Source organism: Hyla sarda, chromosome 4, assembly GCF_029499605.1.
Source record: "Hyla sarda isolate aHylSar1 chromosome 4, aHylSar1.hap1, whole genome shotgun sequence".
Taxonomy (NCBI): Eukaryota; Metazoa; Chordata; class Amphibia; order Anura; family Hylidae; genus Hyla; species Hyla sarda.
This window is the reverse complement of record NC_079192.1, coordinates 14,485,301-14,501,864: the sequence shown is the minus strand read 5'-3', so window position 1 is coordinate 14,501,864 and position 16,564 is coordinate 14,485,301. Positions and strand designations below refer to the sequence as shown.

At 50.5% G+C, this 16,564-nt stretch overlaps 1 protein-coding gene across 1 annotated transcript in view; it reads right to left on the bottom strand.

The window, feature by feature from the left end:
* Positions 1–9,271, bottom strand: part of LOC130367271 (very-long-chain 3-oxoacyl-CoA reductase-B-like) — a 73,404-nt gene extending 64,133 nt beyond the window's left edge. Inside the window, exons 1-5 of the mRNA XM_056569676.1 lie at positions 9,217–9,271; positions 5,536–5,699; positions 5,386–5,461; positions 5,049–5,159; positions 3,479–3,629 (exon numbers count right to left, since the gene is read on the bottom strand). Of these exons, the coding sequence (XP_056425651.1) occupies positions 3,479–3,629; positions 5,049–5,159; positions 5,386–5,461; positions 5,536–5,699; positions 9,217–9,271 (557 nt within the window). The remainder of the gene's footprint in view (positions 1–3,478; positions 3,630–5,048; positions 5,160–5,385; positions 5,462–5,535; positions 5,700–9,216) is intronic.
* Between the last annotated feature and the right edge of the window lie 7,293 nt (positions 9,272–16,564).

The following is a 16,564-nucleotide window of genomic DNA, read 5'->3' as shown; positions in this document are numbered from 1 at the left end:
TCGGTATATAGATTCTGTATAGAGATTTGGCCGGGAGTGAGATAGCTACAAGAGCACTGATAAAATCTACATCAGGAGGAGGGCCATAGGGGGCAGTATATGTGTGAGGAGGGCCGTAGGGGGCAGTATATGTGAGAGGAGGGCCATAAGGGGCAGTATATCTGAGAGGAGGGCCATAGGGGGCAGTATATCTGAGAGGAGGGCCATAGGGGACAGTATATGTGAGAGGGGCATAGGGAGCAGTATATGTGAGAGGAGGGCCATAGGGGGCAGTATATGTGAGAGGAGGGCCATAGGATGCAGCATATGTGAGAGGAGGGCCATAGAAAGCAGTATATGTGAGGGGGCATAGGAAGCAGTATATGTGAGAGGGGGCCATATGATACAGTATATGTGAGAGGGGGCCATAGGGGGCAGTATATGTGAGAGGGGGCCATAGGGGGCAGTATATGTGAGAGGGGGCCATAGGGGGCAGTATATGTGAGAGGGGGCCATAGGGGGCAGTATATGTGAGAGGGGGCCATAGGGGGCAGTATATGTGAGAGGGGGCCATAGGGGGCAGTATATGTGAGAGGGAGCCATTGGGGGCAGTATATGCGAGAGTGGGGCCATAGAGGGCAGTATATGCGAGAGGGGGCCCATAGAGTGCAGTATATGCCAGAGGAAGGCCATAGGGGGCAGTATATGCGAGAGGAGGGTCATAGGGGGCAGTATATGCGAGAGGAGGGCCATAGGGGGCAGTATATGCGAGAGGAGGGCCATAGGGGGCAGTATATGCGAGAGGAGGGCCATAGGGGGCAGAATATGCGAGAGGAGGGCTATAGGGGGCAATATTCACAAGAGGAGAGCCATAGGGGGCAGTATATGCGAGAGGAAGGCCATCGGGGGCAGTATATGTGAGAGGAGGGCCATAGGGGGCAGTATATTTGAGAGTGGGGCATAGGGGGCAGTATATGTGAAAAGGGGAGTATAGGAAGCAGTATATGTGTAGCAGCATTCTGGTGGGAAAGATGGCTGTCCTAGCACCACAGGTGTCATAATGTATTTTAGGACGTGAGGTCTGTAGGGGCTCCCAGCCTCTAGTGATGCTGCCTGAGGCCACTAGAGGCTCTTACTACCGGACACACAACAAGGGAACAAAGGAGAAGTCACAGGGTGTGAAGGCTTTATGTGTATGGAAGCTTCTAGACTGATTTGAATACAATGGAAAGTGTTGGAAGCTGGGAAGGGCAGAGAAAACTAGGAATGTTACATACTGGGCATACAATAGGAGAGGGGCATGGGCGACTGGGAATATAACATACTGGACATACAATAGGAGGGGATAGCATGGGAGACTGGGAATGTTACATACTGGGCATACAATAATAGGGGATGGCATGGGAGACTGGGAATGTTACATACTTGGCATACAATAGGAGGGAATGGCATGGGAGACTGGGAATGTTACATACTGGGCATACAATAGGAGGGGAGGGCATGGAAGACTGGTAATGTTACATACTGGGCATACAATAGGAAGGGAGCACATGGGAGACTGGGAATGTTACGTACTGGGGATACAATAGGAAGGGGGGCATTGGAGACTGGAAATGTTACATACTGGGCATACAATAGGAGGGGAGCATGGGAGACTGTGAATGTTACATACTGGGGATACAATAGGAGGGGAGGGCATGGGAGACTGGGAATGTTACGTACTGGGGATACAATAGGAAGGGAGGGCATTGGAGACTGGGAATGTTACATACTGGGCATACAATAGGAGGGGAGGGCATGGGAGACTGGGAATGTTACATACTGGGCATACAATATGAAGGAAGGGCATGGGAGACTGGGAATGTTACGTACTAGGGATACAATAGGAGGGGAGGGCATCGGAGACTGGGAATGTTACATACTGGGCATACAATAGAAAGGGAGGGCATGGGAGACTGGGAATGTTACATACTGGGGATACAATAGGAGGGGAGGGCAGGGGAGACTGGGAATGTTACATACTGGGGATACAATAGGAGGGGAGGGCATGGGAGACTGGAAATGTTACGTACTGGGCACACAATATGAGGGGATGGCATGAGAGACTGGGAATGTTACATACTGGGGATATAATAGGAAAGGAGGACATGGGAGGCTTGGAATGTTACATACTGGGGGTACAATAGGAAGGGATGACATGGGAAACTGGGAATGTTACATACTGGGGATACAATAGGAAGGGAGGGCATGGGAGACTGGGAATGTTACATACTGGGGATACAATAGGAAGAGAGGGCATGGGAGACTGGGAATGTTACATACTGGGCATACAATAGGAGTGGAAGGCCATGGGAGACTGGGAATGTTACATACTGGGGATACAATAGGAGGGGGGCATGGGAGACTGGGAATGTTACATACTGGGCACACAATAGGAGTGGAAGGCCATGGGAGACTGGGAATGTTACATACTGTGGATACAATAGGAGGGGGGGGGGGGGACATGGGAGACTAGGAATGTTACATACTGGGGATACAATAGGAGGTGGGGCATGGGAGACTGGGAATGTTACATACTGGGCATACAATAGGAGGGGAGGGCATGGGAGACTGGGAATGTTACATACTGGGGATACAATAGGAAGGGAGGCCATGGGAGACTGGTAATGTTACATACTGGGCATACAATAGGAGTGGAAGGCCATGGGAGACTGGGGATGTTACATACTGGGGATACAATAGGAGGTGGGGCATGGGAGACTGGGAATGTTACATACTGGGCATACAATAGGAGGGGAGGGCATGGGAGACTGGGAATGTTACATACTGGGGATACAATAGGAAGGGAGGGCATGGGAGACTGGGAATGATACATACTGCGCACACAATAGGAGTGGAAGGCCATGGGAGACTGGGAATGTTACATACTGGGGATACAATAGGAGGGGGGGGGGTGGGGACATGGGAGACTAGGAATGTTACATACTGGGGATACAATAGGAGGTGGGGCATGGGAGACTGGGAATGTTACATACTGGGCATACAATAGGAGGGGAGGGCATGGGAGACTGGGAATATTACACACTGGGGATACAATAGGAGGGGAGGGCATGGGAGACTGGGAATATTACACACTGGGGATACAATAGGAGGGGAGGGCATGGGAGACTGGGAATGTTACATACTGGGGATACAATAGGAGGAGAGGGCATGGGAGACTGGGAATGTTACATACTGGGCATACAATAGGAGGGGAGGGCAGGGGAGACTGGGAATGTTACATACTGGGCATACAATAGGAGGAGAAGGCTTTGGAGAAGTCCTGAAGTGGAGAGTAGGACAGAAAAGGAGAGAAGATCATGTGCTCAGTGGACATTACATCGGACAGGAGTCTAATGATCAGAGAAGTGACCTGAGATGGCAATGGAGGAGTGAGTTGGGGGGAGTCATAGTTGTACAATTATTAGGACTGCCCTATACTGGACCGGTGTGCCTGTACCCGTTGTTGTCCTGAGGCTGGCAGAGCATGCTGGGTGTTGTAGGTTTTGCACAGGTTGGAAATCTACCGCCATCCATCACACTCACCTCACTGAAATCTGACACCTCTAGAAACCGGCCTTCATCATTGTACATAATCCCAACGTTATTGACTACAAGACATAATCCACAAAGAAAGAGTGAGAGAAAGAGAAGAAGAGATAACGAGCAAGATAGATAGAGAGAATGAGAGAGAGAGAGAAACAGAGAGAGCGAGATCTCGCATATAGTTAAAGGAGTACTCCAGCGCAAAATAACTTATCCCCTATCCAAAGAATAGGGGATAAGTTATAGATTGCGGGGGGGCGGAGCGATGGGGCCCCCCGGGATCTCCTGGACGGGGCAGCGGCAGTCTGCCGGAAGTGAAGTATCGTCTCCAGCAGAAAGCCGCGGCAGACACTCCCCCTCCATGTATCTCTATGGGATTCATTTAGGGGGCGTGTCGGTCGCCGCGTCATGCGGGGACGGAACGCCCCCTTTCCTGTATATTGCCGCAGCCCCGTACCGAAGATCGCGGGGGGCCCCAGCGCTCGGACCCCCCGCGATCTATAACTTATGCCCTATCCTTCGGATAGGGGATAAGTTATTTTGCACTATAGATGTCCTTTAAGAGTTAACATTTCTTGTGTAATGTCATGTTGGGCAGAGATATGTGCAACCCTGAGCTCACCCACAGCTACTTTCTCTGCCTACTTGAGTATCCACCCTAAGCAACAGATCCTCAACTGGATGCCGATCCTTGTTCTCACTAGGTGCAGGAGCGTAACAAGGTGCGAAACAATAAACAACACTTTACCGAGATCAGGGAAACTGGTCAGGACACAAATGGTTAACAGTCACAGAACAAGATAAAAAACACTGGGGATAAACAAACAAAAAGAGAGTATTCTAACAAGCCAGGTCCAAACTGAGATAGCAGCAAAGGTACTAAACCACTAAGCAGAGAATAGATGTGTAACAAACCGAGGCCAGAATACAAAGAAAAGAACTAGCTGGGAGCAGGATAAGAGCTAGTGCAGAAGAACTTACCACAAGCAAGGACTGAGCAGAATAGCCAGGTATTTATGTGCACCCAAGAAGGGCATGGACGCTAAGACCAGATGTAATAGTTTCTACGTCCAAGCCCACTGATAGGTCTGGGCGTTTTAACAGCAACACATGATGCTTAAGCATGCATAAGATGTATGATCGCAGGGGTCCCGCCGCTGGGACCCCACCATCTCGGTGCAGCCCCCGGCATTCTGTGTTGGGCACTGCCTCCGAGACGTGATGTCATGGCCACACCCACTCCATTCATGTCTATGGGAGGGGTTCATGATGGCAGTCACGCCCCCTTGCATAGACATGAAGGGAGGGGGCGTGACTGTGAATACCCCTTTTTATGGGGTTCCAGTTGGTGTCCAGCATTTCAACCAGCCCATAGTGTTGATTACATTTTAGTCCAGCTATCTGAACAGGCTCTGAATGGAGATATGAACCAAGCCTTACAGAGCCCTGAGCAGACAAGCTCCAGACACACAGAAAGGTACTACCAAGGATGCCAATGTCCATATTCTTCAACTCTTGCTCCACCTTGGGGTAAATTTCAGGTCCTCCTGTGAAATCCAGCTGGATTACTTTGGTTTTCCGTCTGGTCTGTTGTTCTGTGGACGTTACAAACTTCTGTAATTATCTTTATACTTATTCCCCCGCCCTGTAGGGCAGAAAAGTGTTATCTGCGCTCCATTACTACAGGCTATGAGATGGAGTGCCGATCTGATGGGACAGAAGCAGGTAAGGACCCTCCACCCCTCCTCCCAGCTGGTTAGGACCCCGTGATTTTGCTGTGGTGGTCCTGATCAGCTCCACTGAGCCAGAACCATCTCTTGCCTATGCCCTTTGCAACATTTTTCAGCTTCTCTAGAGTCCGACTTATAAGGATGACATTGAAGTCCCGTTTGGCCAACTATGGAGAGGATACGGATTCAAGAGGACATATGAGTAACAGATACATAGACCGACACACTGGTGTCCACTGACCTCCTCGGCGTAGGCCTTCCCGATCCCATCTGTTGCTCCTGTTACCACTGTAAAGATTAGAAAGCAATACAAGAGAAAAACATCGACCTTTACTTTAATAGAACCAATGAAGAGCCTGGGTTGTTGGTTGGAACCCACTGGATTGGACACTGCACTATATTTGCCTACAATTCAAGTTTTATAAAAAAAAAACTTAGTTCTACACAACTATGCAGTTTAGTGGCCAATTGACCTGGGAACATTACTTGATGCTGTAATGTCTGTTTATCTGTATTTAGCATTTTTCTGCTTTGGGTCCTGTTCAGACATGTTTATGTCTGAACAGTTTCTGTGTTCATTCTCCCTGGTTAGGGAAGAGTTAACCTTTCAGCCCTTCAGCACTGGGAAGGTATATAAGGCCTCTTCAGGTGCCGCTCTGAGCTGGTAATTTCGTCTGTTAGTTTTACCAGGTTTCTTTATTCACCTTTTTTCTGTCTGAGTACTTCCTGAGTTTGACCATGGTTTTCTGTCCTGTCTGCTATGTATTTGTTAGATGGATCTTAGCCTGTTTTGTTTAGTACCTTGTCTGTTTTTTGTTTTCTTGTATTGTTTGGTTATGCTTTGTGTTGCCTAGTCCGTGTCCACACTGTGGGTATTGTCAGTCCTGTTTTGACCTTGTTGGATCCTGGATCTCCTAGGATAGAATCCTGTTCTGAGCCTTGTGCTAATCCATCTATCTAGGAGTGAGTCTTGTGCCTGTACCAGTGTTTGCTTGTATTTAAGATTTTTGCTTCCTCCTAAGCCAGTATCCTGATCACACAGAGGAGAGTGCCCACTAGCTAGGAGCCTATTTGGCTTTAGTATTATTGTCCCTCCATAATTAGAGTGGGGTGTCTAGTGTGTTATTTGTTGTGAGTAGTGTTAACATTGCTTTTGATTTCCTGACCTGTTTAGTGTTCTGACATTCAGTTAACCTGTTCATCCCCTGCATATGCTGGTTTTGTCTGCTGTATACTTATCCTCATATCTAGTCTTGTTCATATTATCATAGCTGCCATTAATCTTGATCCTGGTTCTTGAACTGTTTGTTAGTATGCTATATCCTGCCTGGTATATCTGTTTGTAGCTTTGTAGTATCCCCGTTATGTTCCTGACTATTTCCCCACTTGTTCAGTTTTGTTGTCGATTTGTCGTTTAGGGCGGATGGGCAATAGGAAGGAACCGCGTTTGTATGGAGTTACGGCTCACTGCTCCCTTCCATGACAGATGCCTCCACTGTTATATCCCCAGAACTTGATCTTCTTACCTTTAGGGACTTAGCACCATAGTTGCTTCATAGCAGCTAGTCCATGAATGGCTATATACATCCTTTTTTTTTTTTTTTTTTTTTTTTTTTTTTAACTTGGTCACCATAAAATATTATGACAATGGAGAGACGGAGCTGCCGGCACTAGGCCGTGTAGAGGAACGGAGAAATGTAGCGTGACTGAAGCAGATAATGTTATCCTGTAGCGTTGGTGCTCAGCCAGATGGACAATATCAAAACAGCAAAGAGACTAAGGAAAAAGGCGGCACTCACCATTCAGGAAAACTTCTTTATTCACCATAAAGTGACATCAAGTGGGATACAGGCGGGGGAGCAGGGTGGAGGAGGGGAAGCCGGGAAAAGTTGTTTCGTGCGCCTTGCGCACTTCCTTTAGCCGGATGCGACGTCTGCGGTGTGCCGTCGCTACATTACATAGAGACGGTGCGACGCAGTCGCTAGGCAACCTGGCACAATACAAAGTCATGTGACAAGTAGCGGGCCTCTTTCTGCAAGAGGACCCTATGGCAATCGCCTCCATCTCGGAGGGGGAAAACCCTTTCAAGCCCCAGAAATTTGAGGTCAGTAGTATTGCCTGCATGTTGTTCTAACATGTGAGCAATCAATCTGGGAGCTCCAGCGCCGGTTCGTATGGAGCGGACATGCTCCCGGAACCGGAGCTGTCTGATTGTATTGCCCATATAAAATCTCCCACAGGGGCACAAAAGGGCTGCTGCTGCACTCCGGTCCCCTGCTGTCCTAGCTGTTGCCATCCTTCCCTCAGCTGCAACCTCCTACCCTTAGCTGCTGCCACTCACCATCCCACGGTCTCAGCTGCAGCGTCCCATTCCTCTGCAGCGTTCCTCCTCCCCACAGCCCCTGCTGTAGTCTTCAGCCCTTCCACTGTCTCAGCTGATGCCATCCATCCATCCCCTCAGCTGCTGCCATCCATCCAGACCCTCAGCTGCAGCCATCCATCCATCCATCCCCTCAGCTGCAGCCATCCATCCATCCCCTCAGCTGCTGCCATCCATCCATCCCCTCAGCTGCAGCCATCCATCCATCCATCCATCCCCTCAGCTGCAGCCATCCATCCATCCCCTCAGCTGCTGCCATCCATCCATACCCTCAGCTGCTGCCATCCATCCCCTCAGCTGCAGCCATCCATCCCTTCAGCTGATGCCATCCATCCATCCCCTCAGCTGCTGCCATCCATCCAGACCCTCAGCTGCAGCCATCCATCCATCCATCCCCTCAGCTGCAGCCATCCATCCATCCCCTCAGCTGCTGCCATCCATCCATCCATCCATCCATCCCCTCAGCTGCAGCCATCCATCCATCCCCTCAGCTGCTGCCATCCATCCATACCCTCAGCTGCTGCCATCCATCCCCTCAGCTGCAGCCATCCATCCCCTCAGCTGCAGCCATCCATCCATCCCCTCAGTTGCAGCCATCCATCCATCCGTAACCACAGCTGCAGCCATCCATCCATCCGTAACCACAGCTGCAGCCATCCATCCATCCATCCCCTCAGCTGCTGCCATCCATCCATACCCTCAGCTGCAGCCATCCATCCATCCCCTCAGCTGCAGCCATCCATCCATCCCCTCAGTTGCAGCCATCCATCCATCCCCTCAGCTGCAGCCATCCATCCATCCCCTCAGCTGCAGCCATCCATCCATCCGTAACCTCAGCTGCGGTTGTTCATCCATCCATGACCTCTGATGCAGCCACTTATCCATCTACTGCCTCAGCTGTGTCCATCTATCCATCCATGACCTCGGCTGCAACCACCCATCCATCTGCAACTTCAGCTGCTGCTATCCCATCATCCATCACCTCAGCTGCAGTCACCTCTCCATCCATAGCCTCCGCTGCAGCCATCAGTCAGTCCGTAACCTATGCTGCCGTCACCCATTCATCCGCCATCTCAGCTACAGCTACCCATCCACCCACGACTTCAGCTACTGCTATCCATCCTTCCAGTACCTCTGTTGCGGCTTATCAGTGTCCTGCTGTCCCAGCTGGACAATGTTCTCCTGCTGTGATGGGAGTGGAATTGGGTCTCGACCTGGTCACTGAAGTTTGGCCCTCTGCCCCTCCCCCTGTCCTTCTCCGGTGCCAGCCTTCTATGTTTTCCCCAATCATATGCAACATCTCAGTCAAGGGGCCGCTGCTTGCCCCCCTTGGTCCTCTGGCTCCTCCTGGGACTCCCTACCCCACTGCTCCCCATGTCCGCCTGCTGTGGACCCTGCCATACCCCAACGGGCCCCGAGGCCTGCAGCAACAATTTCTATTGAAGGGATCCCACCTGCCTCACCGCAAGACCCTCCGCCTAGCCTGAGGGGTACCCCCTCCATCTTTGGGTCTCCCTCCTGTGGTCCTGCTCCTCCACCCACCACTCCGACCCAGTTGGGGGACCCTCTCCCCCTGGATCATGGCTTGTCCCAGCATGATGACCACCCTGTCACGCTTGCAGACCTACATTCTCTGGTTGCATCAATCCCCACGAAATCAGATTTTTCTTCCTTGGCTAAACAACTGGTGGCGGAATGCAAGGCAGAATTTGTTCAACTTCGTCAAGACGTTTCAGCCTTATCTACTAGAATGGAAGTGGTGGAGGTAGCACAAGCTTCTTCTTCTTCTTCTGTCCAGTCTCTACAGGAGGTGGTGGCGCAGCATAGTGCTCAACTGTTCACACTACAACAACATCTGGATGACGTGGAAAACCGTAACAGGCGGAATAACGTCCGCGGCTTACCTGAAGCGGTGGGCCACGACAAACTGTATTCGGCCTTACTATCTATCTTCAATGACATGTTGGGCCGTGCTCCAGATGCCCACATTGAACTAGACAGAGCACATAGGGCTCTTCGACCTGCTAGCTCTGATGACCGGAACCCGCGTGATGTGATCTGCCGGGTTCACTTTTATGCCATCAAGGAAGATATTCTCCGCTTTGCTCGCTCTCGCAGACGGATTCTCTACAAGGATGTCCAGATCCAACTCTTCCCGGACTTGTCTCGCCATACCCTTGCATCCCTCAAACCAGTCCTAGAAATCCTACGGGAGCATGACCTTCCCTACCGCTGGGGCTTCCCCTTTGCCCTTTCTGTTCGCAAGAATGGTCGGACCTTCACTATTCGCTCTCCGGAGGATTTGTGTTACGCCGAGCGCTCCGGGTCCCCGCTCCTCCCCAGGGCGCTCACAGCGTTCTCCTACTCGCAGCGCCCCGGTCAGACCCGCTGACCGGGTGCGCTGCGATAATGTCCCTAGCCGGGATGCGATTCGCGATGCGGGATGCGCCCGCTCGCGATGCGCATCCCGACACGCTTACCAGACCCGCTCCCCGTCTGTGCTGTCCCGGCGTGTGCGGCCCCGCTCCCTAGGGCGCGCGCGCGCCGGTTCTTTGCGATTTAAAGGGCCGGTGCGCCACTGATTGGCGCATGGATTTTAATTAGTATGTTCACCTGTGCACTTCCCTATATTACCTCACTTCGCCTGCACTTCCTTGCCGGATCTTGTTGCCATTGTGCCAGTGAAAGCATTCCTTGTGTATCCCTAGCCAGTGTTCCAGACCTCTTGCCGTTGCCCCTGACTATGATCCTTGCTGCCTGCCATGACCTTCTGCTACGTCCGACTCTGCTCTTGTCTAATCCCTTGTACCGCGCCTATCTCAGCAGTCAGAGAGGTTGAGGCGTTGCCGGTGGATACGACCTGGTTGCTACCGCCGCTGCAAGACCATCCCGCTTTGCGGCGGGCTCTGGTGAAAACCAGTAGCAACTTAGAACAGGTCCACCGACACGGTCCACACCAATCCCTCTCTGGCACAGAGGATCCACCTCCAGCCTGCCGAATCCTGACAATTTTCCTGGGTTCCTGCGGGACTTGGACTTGCCACCTATACCACTGTCGGACTGGCCTCAATTGTCTTCTGGTGCGCCCAAGAGACCTGTCCAGCGGTCCCCTCCGCCAAGCAATCCCGCTCTTCTCAGCCACAGAGGGGCCCTCGCAAGCAACGCTTGGTGACTCGTTGGGAGTCCGCTCAGTCTGGACCACAGGGGTGATCTCGGAGGTCCATCCTCGGCTTTGCAGTCAGTGTTTAACCTGCCTTTTCTGTTGTTTTTTGTTCTATATTGTTGCAGGTTGACCTTGAGGACCTCCTGGGACGTATTTTACTAGTTCGCGCTGTAACTGTCATTACATGTATTTCCTTTCAATTCTTTTACCCCCCTCTCTATTCCCTCTCGCTCTCCTTTGTGGTCCTTCCTTTCCATCTAGTGTCTCCCCTCCCACTTACCCTCTGCACTCCCCTGTCTACTTCCCACTCTCCTTTGGTCTTCTCTTTCGAATTCTCCCTGCCTTCTGCACCTCTTTCTTGCTATTTCCATTTGTACGCCTTGTGTCCTACTCTGGTTTCTCATTTCTCCATGCTGGGGTGCTGTCCTGGGCTCCCCCTCATGTTTTGTGGCTTCTGTTTCCCCCCTCTAGGTTGGGGATTCATGCCGGTGGTCTCCACTAGTGCTTGGTTCTCTTGTAGCTTCGGCTCTTTTGTTTAGTACGTGCCGCAGTGGTTTTCTTTCTACTGCTACTCCTCCTGTTTTTGTTCTCCCCCCCCCTTTTAATTTTATTTTTTATTTCCTACTTTTTTCCCCGTTCTCCTCTTGTCTTGTTTCTGTTGTCCGCTTGTTCTTCCACCTGCCGGGGCGGCTCTGATTGGTGACTCTACCCCCTCCTCCCATGGTGGACCTCAACATCGCCTCTTTCAACGTCAAAAGCTTCAATGTTCTGGCGAAACGGACGCAGATCTTACACCACCTGCATAAACGTAAGGTACATGTAACTTCTTTCCAGGAAACCCACTTTAAGGAGGGTCACACTCGACCCTTAAGGATAGACATTTCCCTGTCTGGTTTTGCGCTCATAATCCCAAGTCTAGGTCCAAGGGAGTCGCCATAGCCATCCATAAGTCACTGGTCCACCAAGTTACTAATGTAATCTTAAATCCTAACGCAAGGTACGTGATCCTTTCCCTGCTTTTGGGTGGCAGAGTTATCACTTTGGTTAACGTCTACGCCCCTAACCAGGGACAATGTGATTTCCTTGTCAACCTTGTTGATCGGGTGGTTGATCGGGTGATGAAGGGGACTGTGGTGCTCTGTGGAGACCTAAATTTGACACTGGACCCCACCCTGGACAATTCCACGGGACGCTCCAGCCTTTCCTATTCTGCCATTTAACGGGTCAAACGATCTCTTGCTCCAACTGTGTGATCCGTGGCGCATACAGCATCCCTCTGACAGGGATTATAGTTTTTTCTCTCCTCCGCATGAGTCCTACAGTCGCTTGGATTATGTCCTGACCAAACATACTGCTCTTTCTTGGCTGTCTGATACTAGAATTGGAAACATCCTCTGTTCGGATCATGCCCCTGTCTTTTGTTCCCTCCGGCTCCCATCCTTAACCAGGTCTGAATGGTCGTGGAGGTTGAATGAGTCCCTCCTCCTGGACACGGTATGCATGGCCGATCTTAACAGAATGGTTTCCAAATTTGTGTCCGACCATGTATTGGACACCTCCGCGCCTTTTGTCCAATGGGAGGCGCTCAAGTGTGTCCTCCGGGGGGTCCTCATTAGACACGGCTCTAGATTGAAACGTGAAAAAGCCCACACCGTTAGTCAGGCCCTACACAAAGTAGCTTCGCTTGAACTGGCACACAAGCGCTCACTCTCGCAACCGGTCCTGCGGGACCTGCAATTGGCCCGCCTGGAGGTCAAGCGCCTAGAGGCCTCATGGGGCCGTGTGCTCCAAATAGGGCGTAGCAAATTTTACGAATATGGCAATAAGAGCGGACGCATGCTTACCAGAGGTCTGCGAAGTAGGTTGGCTCAAACTCACATCCCTTCCATTCGCACTTCTTCAGGGGAGCTGGTACACACTACAGAGGAAGTCCAATCTACATTTCACTCTTTCTTTTCAGACCTATACCATCTCCTGCCGCAATCACCTCCCTCTCCCAGTCTTCCATCACCTTTCCCTGCCCTCTCTGCCGATGATAGGGAGGCACTGGACAACCCCTTCTCCTCGGAGGAGTTGTCTTTGGTCATTAAGAATCTCCCGGGTGGGAAGAGTCCTGGTCCGGATGGTTTCACTGCGAAGTTCTATAAATCCGTTTTGGATTCCCTCTCCCCTATCCTTCTGAGGGCCTTTAACTCCATATCTCCCGATACTTCCCTGCCGGTGGCCTCCACTGTGGCCCACGTGGTTGTGTTGCCAAAACCTGAGAAAGATCATTACTCCTGTGGTAGCTATAGACCCATTTCTTTACTCAATGTCGACCTGAAAATTTACTCCAAACTCTTAGCCACTAGGTTAAATAGTATTCTCCCCACCCTCATACATCCCGACCAGATGGGGTTTGTGCCGGGGAGGGAAGCCAAGGACAACACAATCAAAACTTTAGACATTATGCACAATCTAATCACTTGCCCCTGATGGTTCTCTCTCTTGATACCGAAAAGGCTTTTGACCACATATCCTGGTCCTCCCTGGCACAAACCCTACACCACGTGGGGCTGGGCCCCAATTTTTCCTCCAAGATTCTGGCCCAGTACAATACCCCTATGGCCCACCTGAAGATAAATGGCTCCCTTTCCCTTCCATTTGCGATTCATATTGGCACCCGACAGGGCTGCCCCCTTTCCCCCCTACTGGTGATGGAACATCTTCTGGCTAGCATACGCTCAGATCCCGATATTCACGGGGTTACAGTTGGAGGTTGTGCGTATAAGTGTTCTGCTTTTGCGGACGATCTTCTGGTATACATTACTGACCCGTTGGTGTCTCTCCCATGCTTGATGTCTCGCCTGGCTGCCTTTGGGGCCTGGTCTAAATTTAAAATCAATTTAGCTAAAGTCAGAAGCTCTCAATGTTTCCTTGCCTGGCCGTATGGTGTCATCTCTTCAATCCTCCTTCCCATTTAGTTGGCCTAATGGTGGAATTAGGTACTTGGGGATGGTAATCCCTTCGGATCTCTCCCATCTGTTTTCCAGTAACTTCTCCTCTCTTCTGGCCCGTTTTCGGTCAGACCTGGAGACTTGGAACCGCACTGACTTCTCTTGGTTCGGCCGTGTTAGTATCATTAAAATGACCCTACTGCCTCAGTTGTTATATTTGCTGCAGACAATTCCTCTCCACATTCCATCTTTGTTCTGGAAGCAAGTGCAGGCATGCTTTAGTTCTTTCGTGTGGGCCTCTGCCCGTCCCCGGATTAATTGACTTACCCTGACCCGTCCCAAACTGTTAGGTGGGGTTGGTCTCCCGGACTGTTGTCTGTACTATCTAGCCTGCACCCATGCCCGTGTGCTTGACAGGTTTCATAATAGCGAGCCCAAACTCTGAGTTCGTCTGGCCCAGGATATATGACCTAAAGCGCTCTCCACCCTGCCGTGGACCTGGTCTCCTGCATTGCAGAATAGTTTCCCTACTTCTTTTACTACGAGCCACACCCTGGCAGCCTTGTGTCACACGGGGTCGGGAGCTTGCCTCATTGATCACAGTGGTCCCCTTCTACCCATTACAGACAATACGCAATTCCCACCCGGGTCCTCTCGGACAGGTGCTTTCTTTGCGGCGTCCCGGTCTGACCCCCTTCTTTTTCATCATGTCCTAGCTGGAGGCGTGCTTAAACCTTTGGAAGATTTATTGGAGGAGCGCCCATTATCTCAATGCGCGCCCTTTGCCTACCTCCATCTACGACATTTCTACTCTAGTCTCCCGGAGAGAGCCTCATAGCATCGCAACCTGTCTCCGTTTGAACGTTTGTGTCTGGCTTCCTCATGCCCTTGCCACTCCAACTCCACCATCTATGGCCTCTTGGTGACTCTCCGATCGGAATCTCTACCGCCATTTTGCCGGGCTTGGGAGTCAGAGTTTGGCAAGACATTCACATCCGACCAGTGGTCTCGGTGCTTTTTCCTTACCCACAAGGCTGTCATAGCCACAAAGGCACAAGAGACAAGTTACAAAATTTTGTCTCAATGGTATCGGGTGCCGACTTCTTTGCAACGCTGGTATCCTTCTGTTCCGAGCTTATGCTGGCGGTGTGGTAGTGGTGAGAGCTCGATGACACACATCTGGTGGAGTTGCCCCAAACTCCTACCCTTTTGGCAGACGATCCTACAGGTCATCAGTGAGGTGTGTGGGATACATGTCCCTTCTAGCCCAGAAGCCGCTCTACTCTACATGTTTCCCATGGCGCAGGTGAAATATAAGAAATCCCTCGTGAGACATCTCCTTCAGGCCGCTAAAACTGTAATCCCCAGGCGCTGGAAAGATCCTGCCCCCCCCTCTAGAGGAATGGTTCGCTGAAGTGGCCCATATTAAACACATGGAGGAGCTTCTGGTGGTCCACCCCGAGGATGTTTGTAGATGGGCCGCAACTTGGCTCCCATGGTCATCCTTTTGCTCTTCCCCCAGATACCGGCTTCTCAACTGATCCTTGTGTCATTGGTTCCCCTCTGTCTTCCCTGGTGCGTATGGGGGACCGCTGCTGGTTGGTCCCAGTCCCGGCCGGATTCTTTGTTCTGTGTTTTCTTGTCTATTCCCTCTATTTCCTTTTTTCTGTGCTGTATATGTTTTTCCCACCCTCTCAACGTTTTCTCTATATGTTTTTTTCATTTGCACTTACCCGTCTGTTATGCCGTCTTCGTCTTGTATTGTATGGCTCTTTTTTTCTGCCCCTGTCAGCCCACTTGCCTGGGCAGCCTGGCTTTCTACTTGCTTGCCCCCTCATCTTACTGTTTCTATGCCCCTGCCCAGGTGTTTGGACGGTTTTCTCCATTTCTTTGACTTTACTTTCTCTTGGTGTTTTCGCACACTTGTTCCAATGTTTTACTTTTTTAACACTACCTGTATGTTTTGATCTGTTCTATTTCGGCCCACCAGGCCGTTATTACCATACATTGCTTGATTTATTGAGTTTTTGTCATTACTGATTTGTTTAATAAACTTTTTCTGAATTTGAAAAAATAAAATCTTAATCCTTTTAGTACTTATGAGCTGCTGAAGAAGAGTTGTTCTTTTCTGTCAAAATGCTCTCTGATGACATCTGTCTCGGGAACTATCCAGAGTAGAAGCAAATCCCCATAGCAAACCTCTTCTACTCGGTGCAGTTCCCAAGACCAGCAGAGTTGTCAGCAGAGAGCACTGTTACCAGACAGGAAAGAACAACTCAACTTCAGCAGCTGATAATTATTGGAAGGGCTAATATTTTTTTAATAGAAGTAATTTACAAATCTGTTTAACTTTCTGGAGCCAGTTAATATAAAAAAGATTTTTTTTCCTTGAACACCACTTTAATCTCTTTAAGTCTCAGTATTGTGGGTAATTGACTACCACATTTTGTCTCTGCATACACTGATGTGCAAGGGTTAATGATTTCACTTTATACTGTCCCCATTGATGGATTGCTTTTGTATGGGATAAGTGGAACATTGGTCACATGACTTTAGGTAGTAGATTTCTATGTAGAAACTCGTAGAAAGGCTGAGAGGGGAGGTGTTCCCAAGTCCAACTCTCTCCCTAGAGGGCTGGACCCAGTTTTATTTAGATTTTAGCCTTGTCTAGCCAGAGTAGTGTGAAAAAGTCTCCCAGCTCTGCTCTTACTAGGTAGACCACTTAGGGTAGAGTTGCAGGTGACGGATCCACCGATGACCCTATATTGTGCTTCCCGCTGACTCTCCCCGT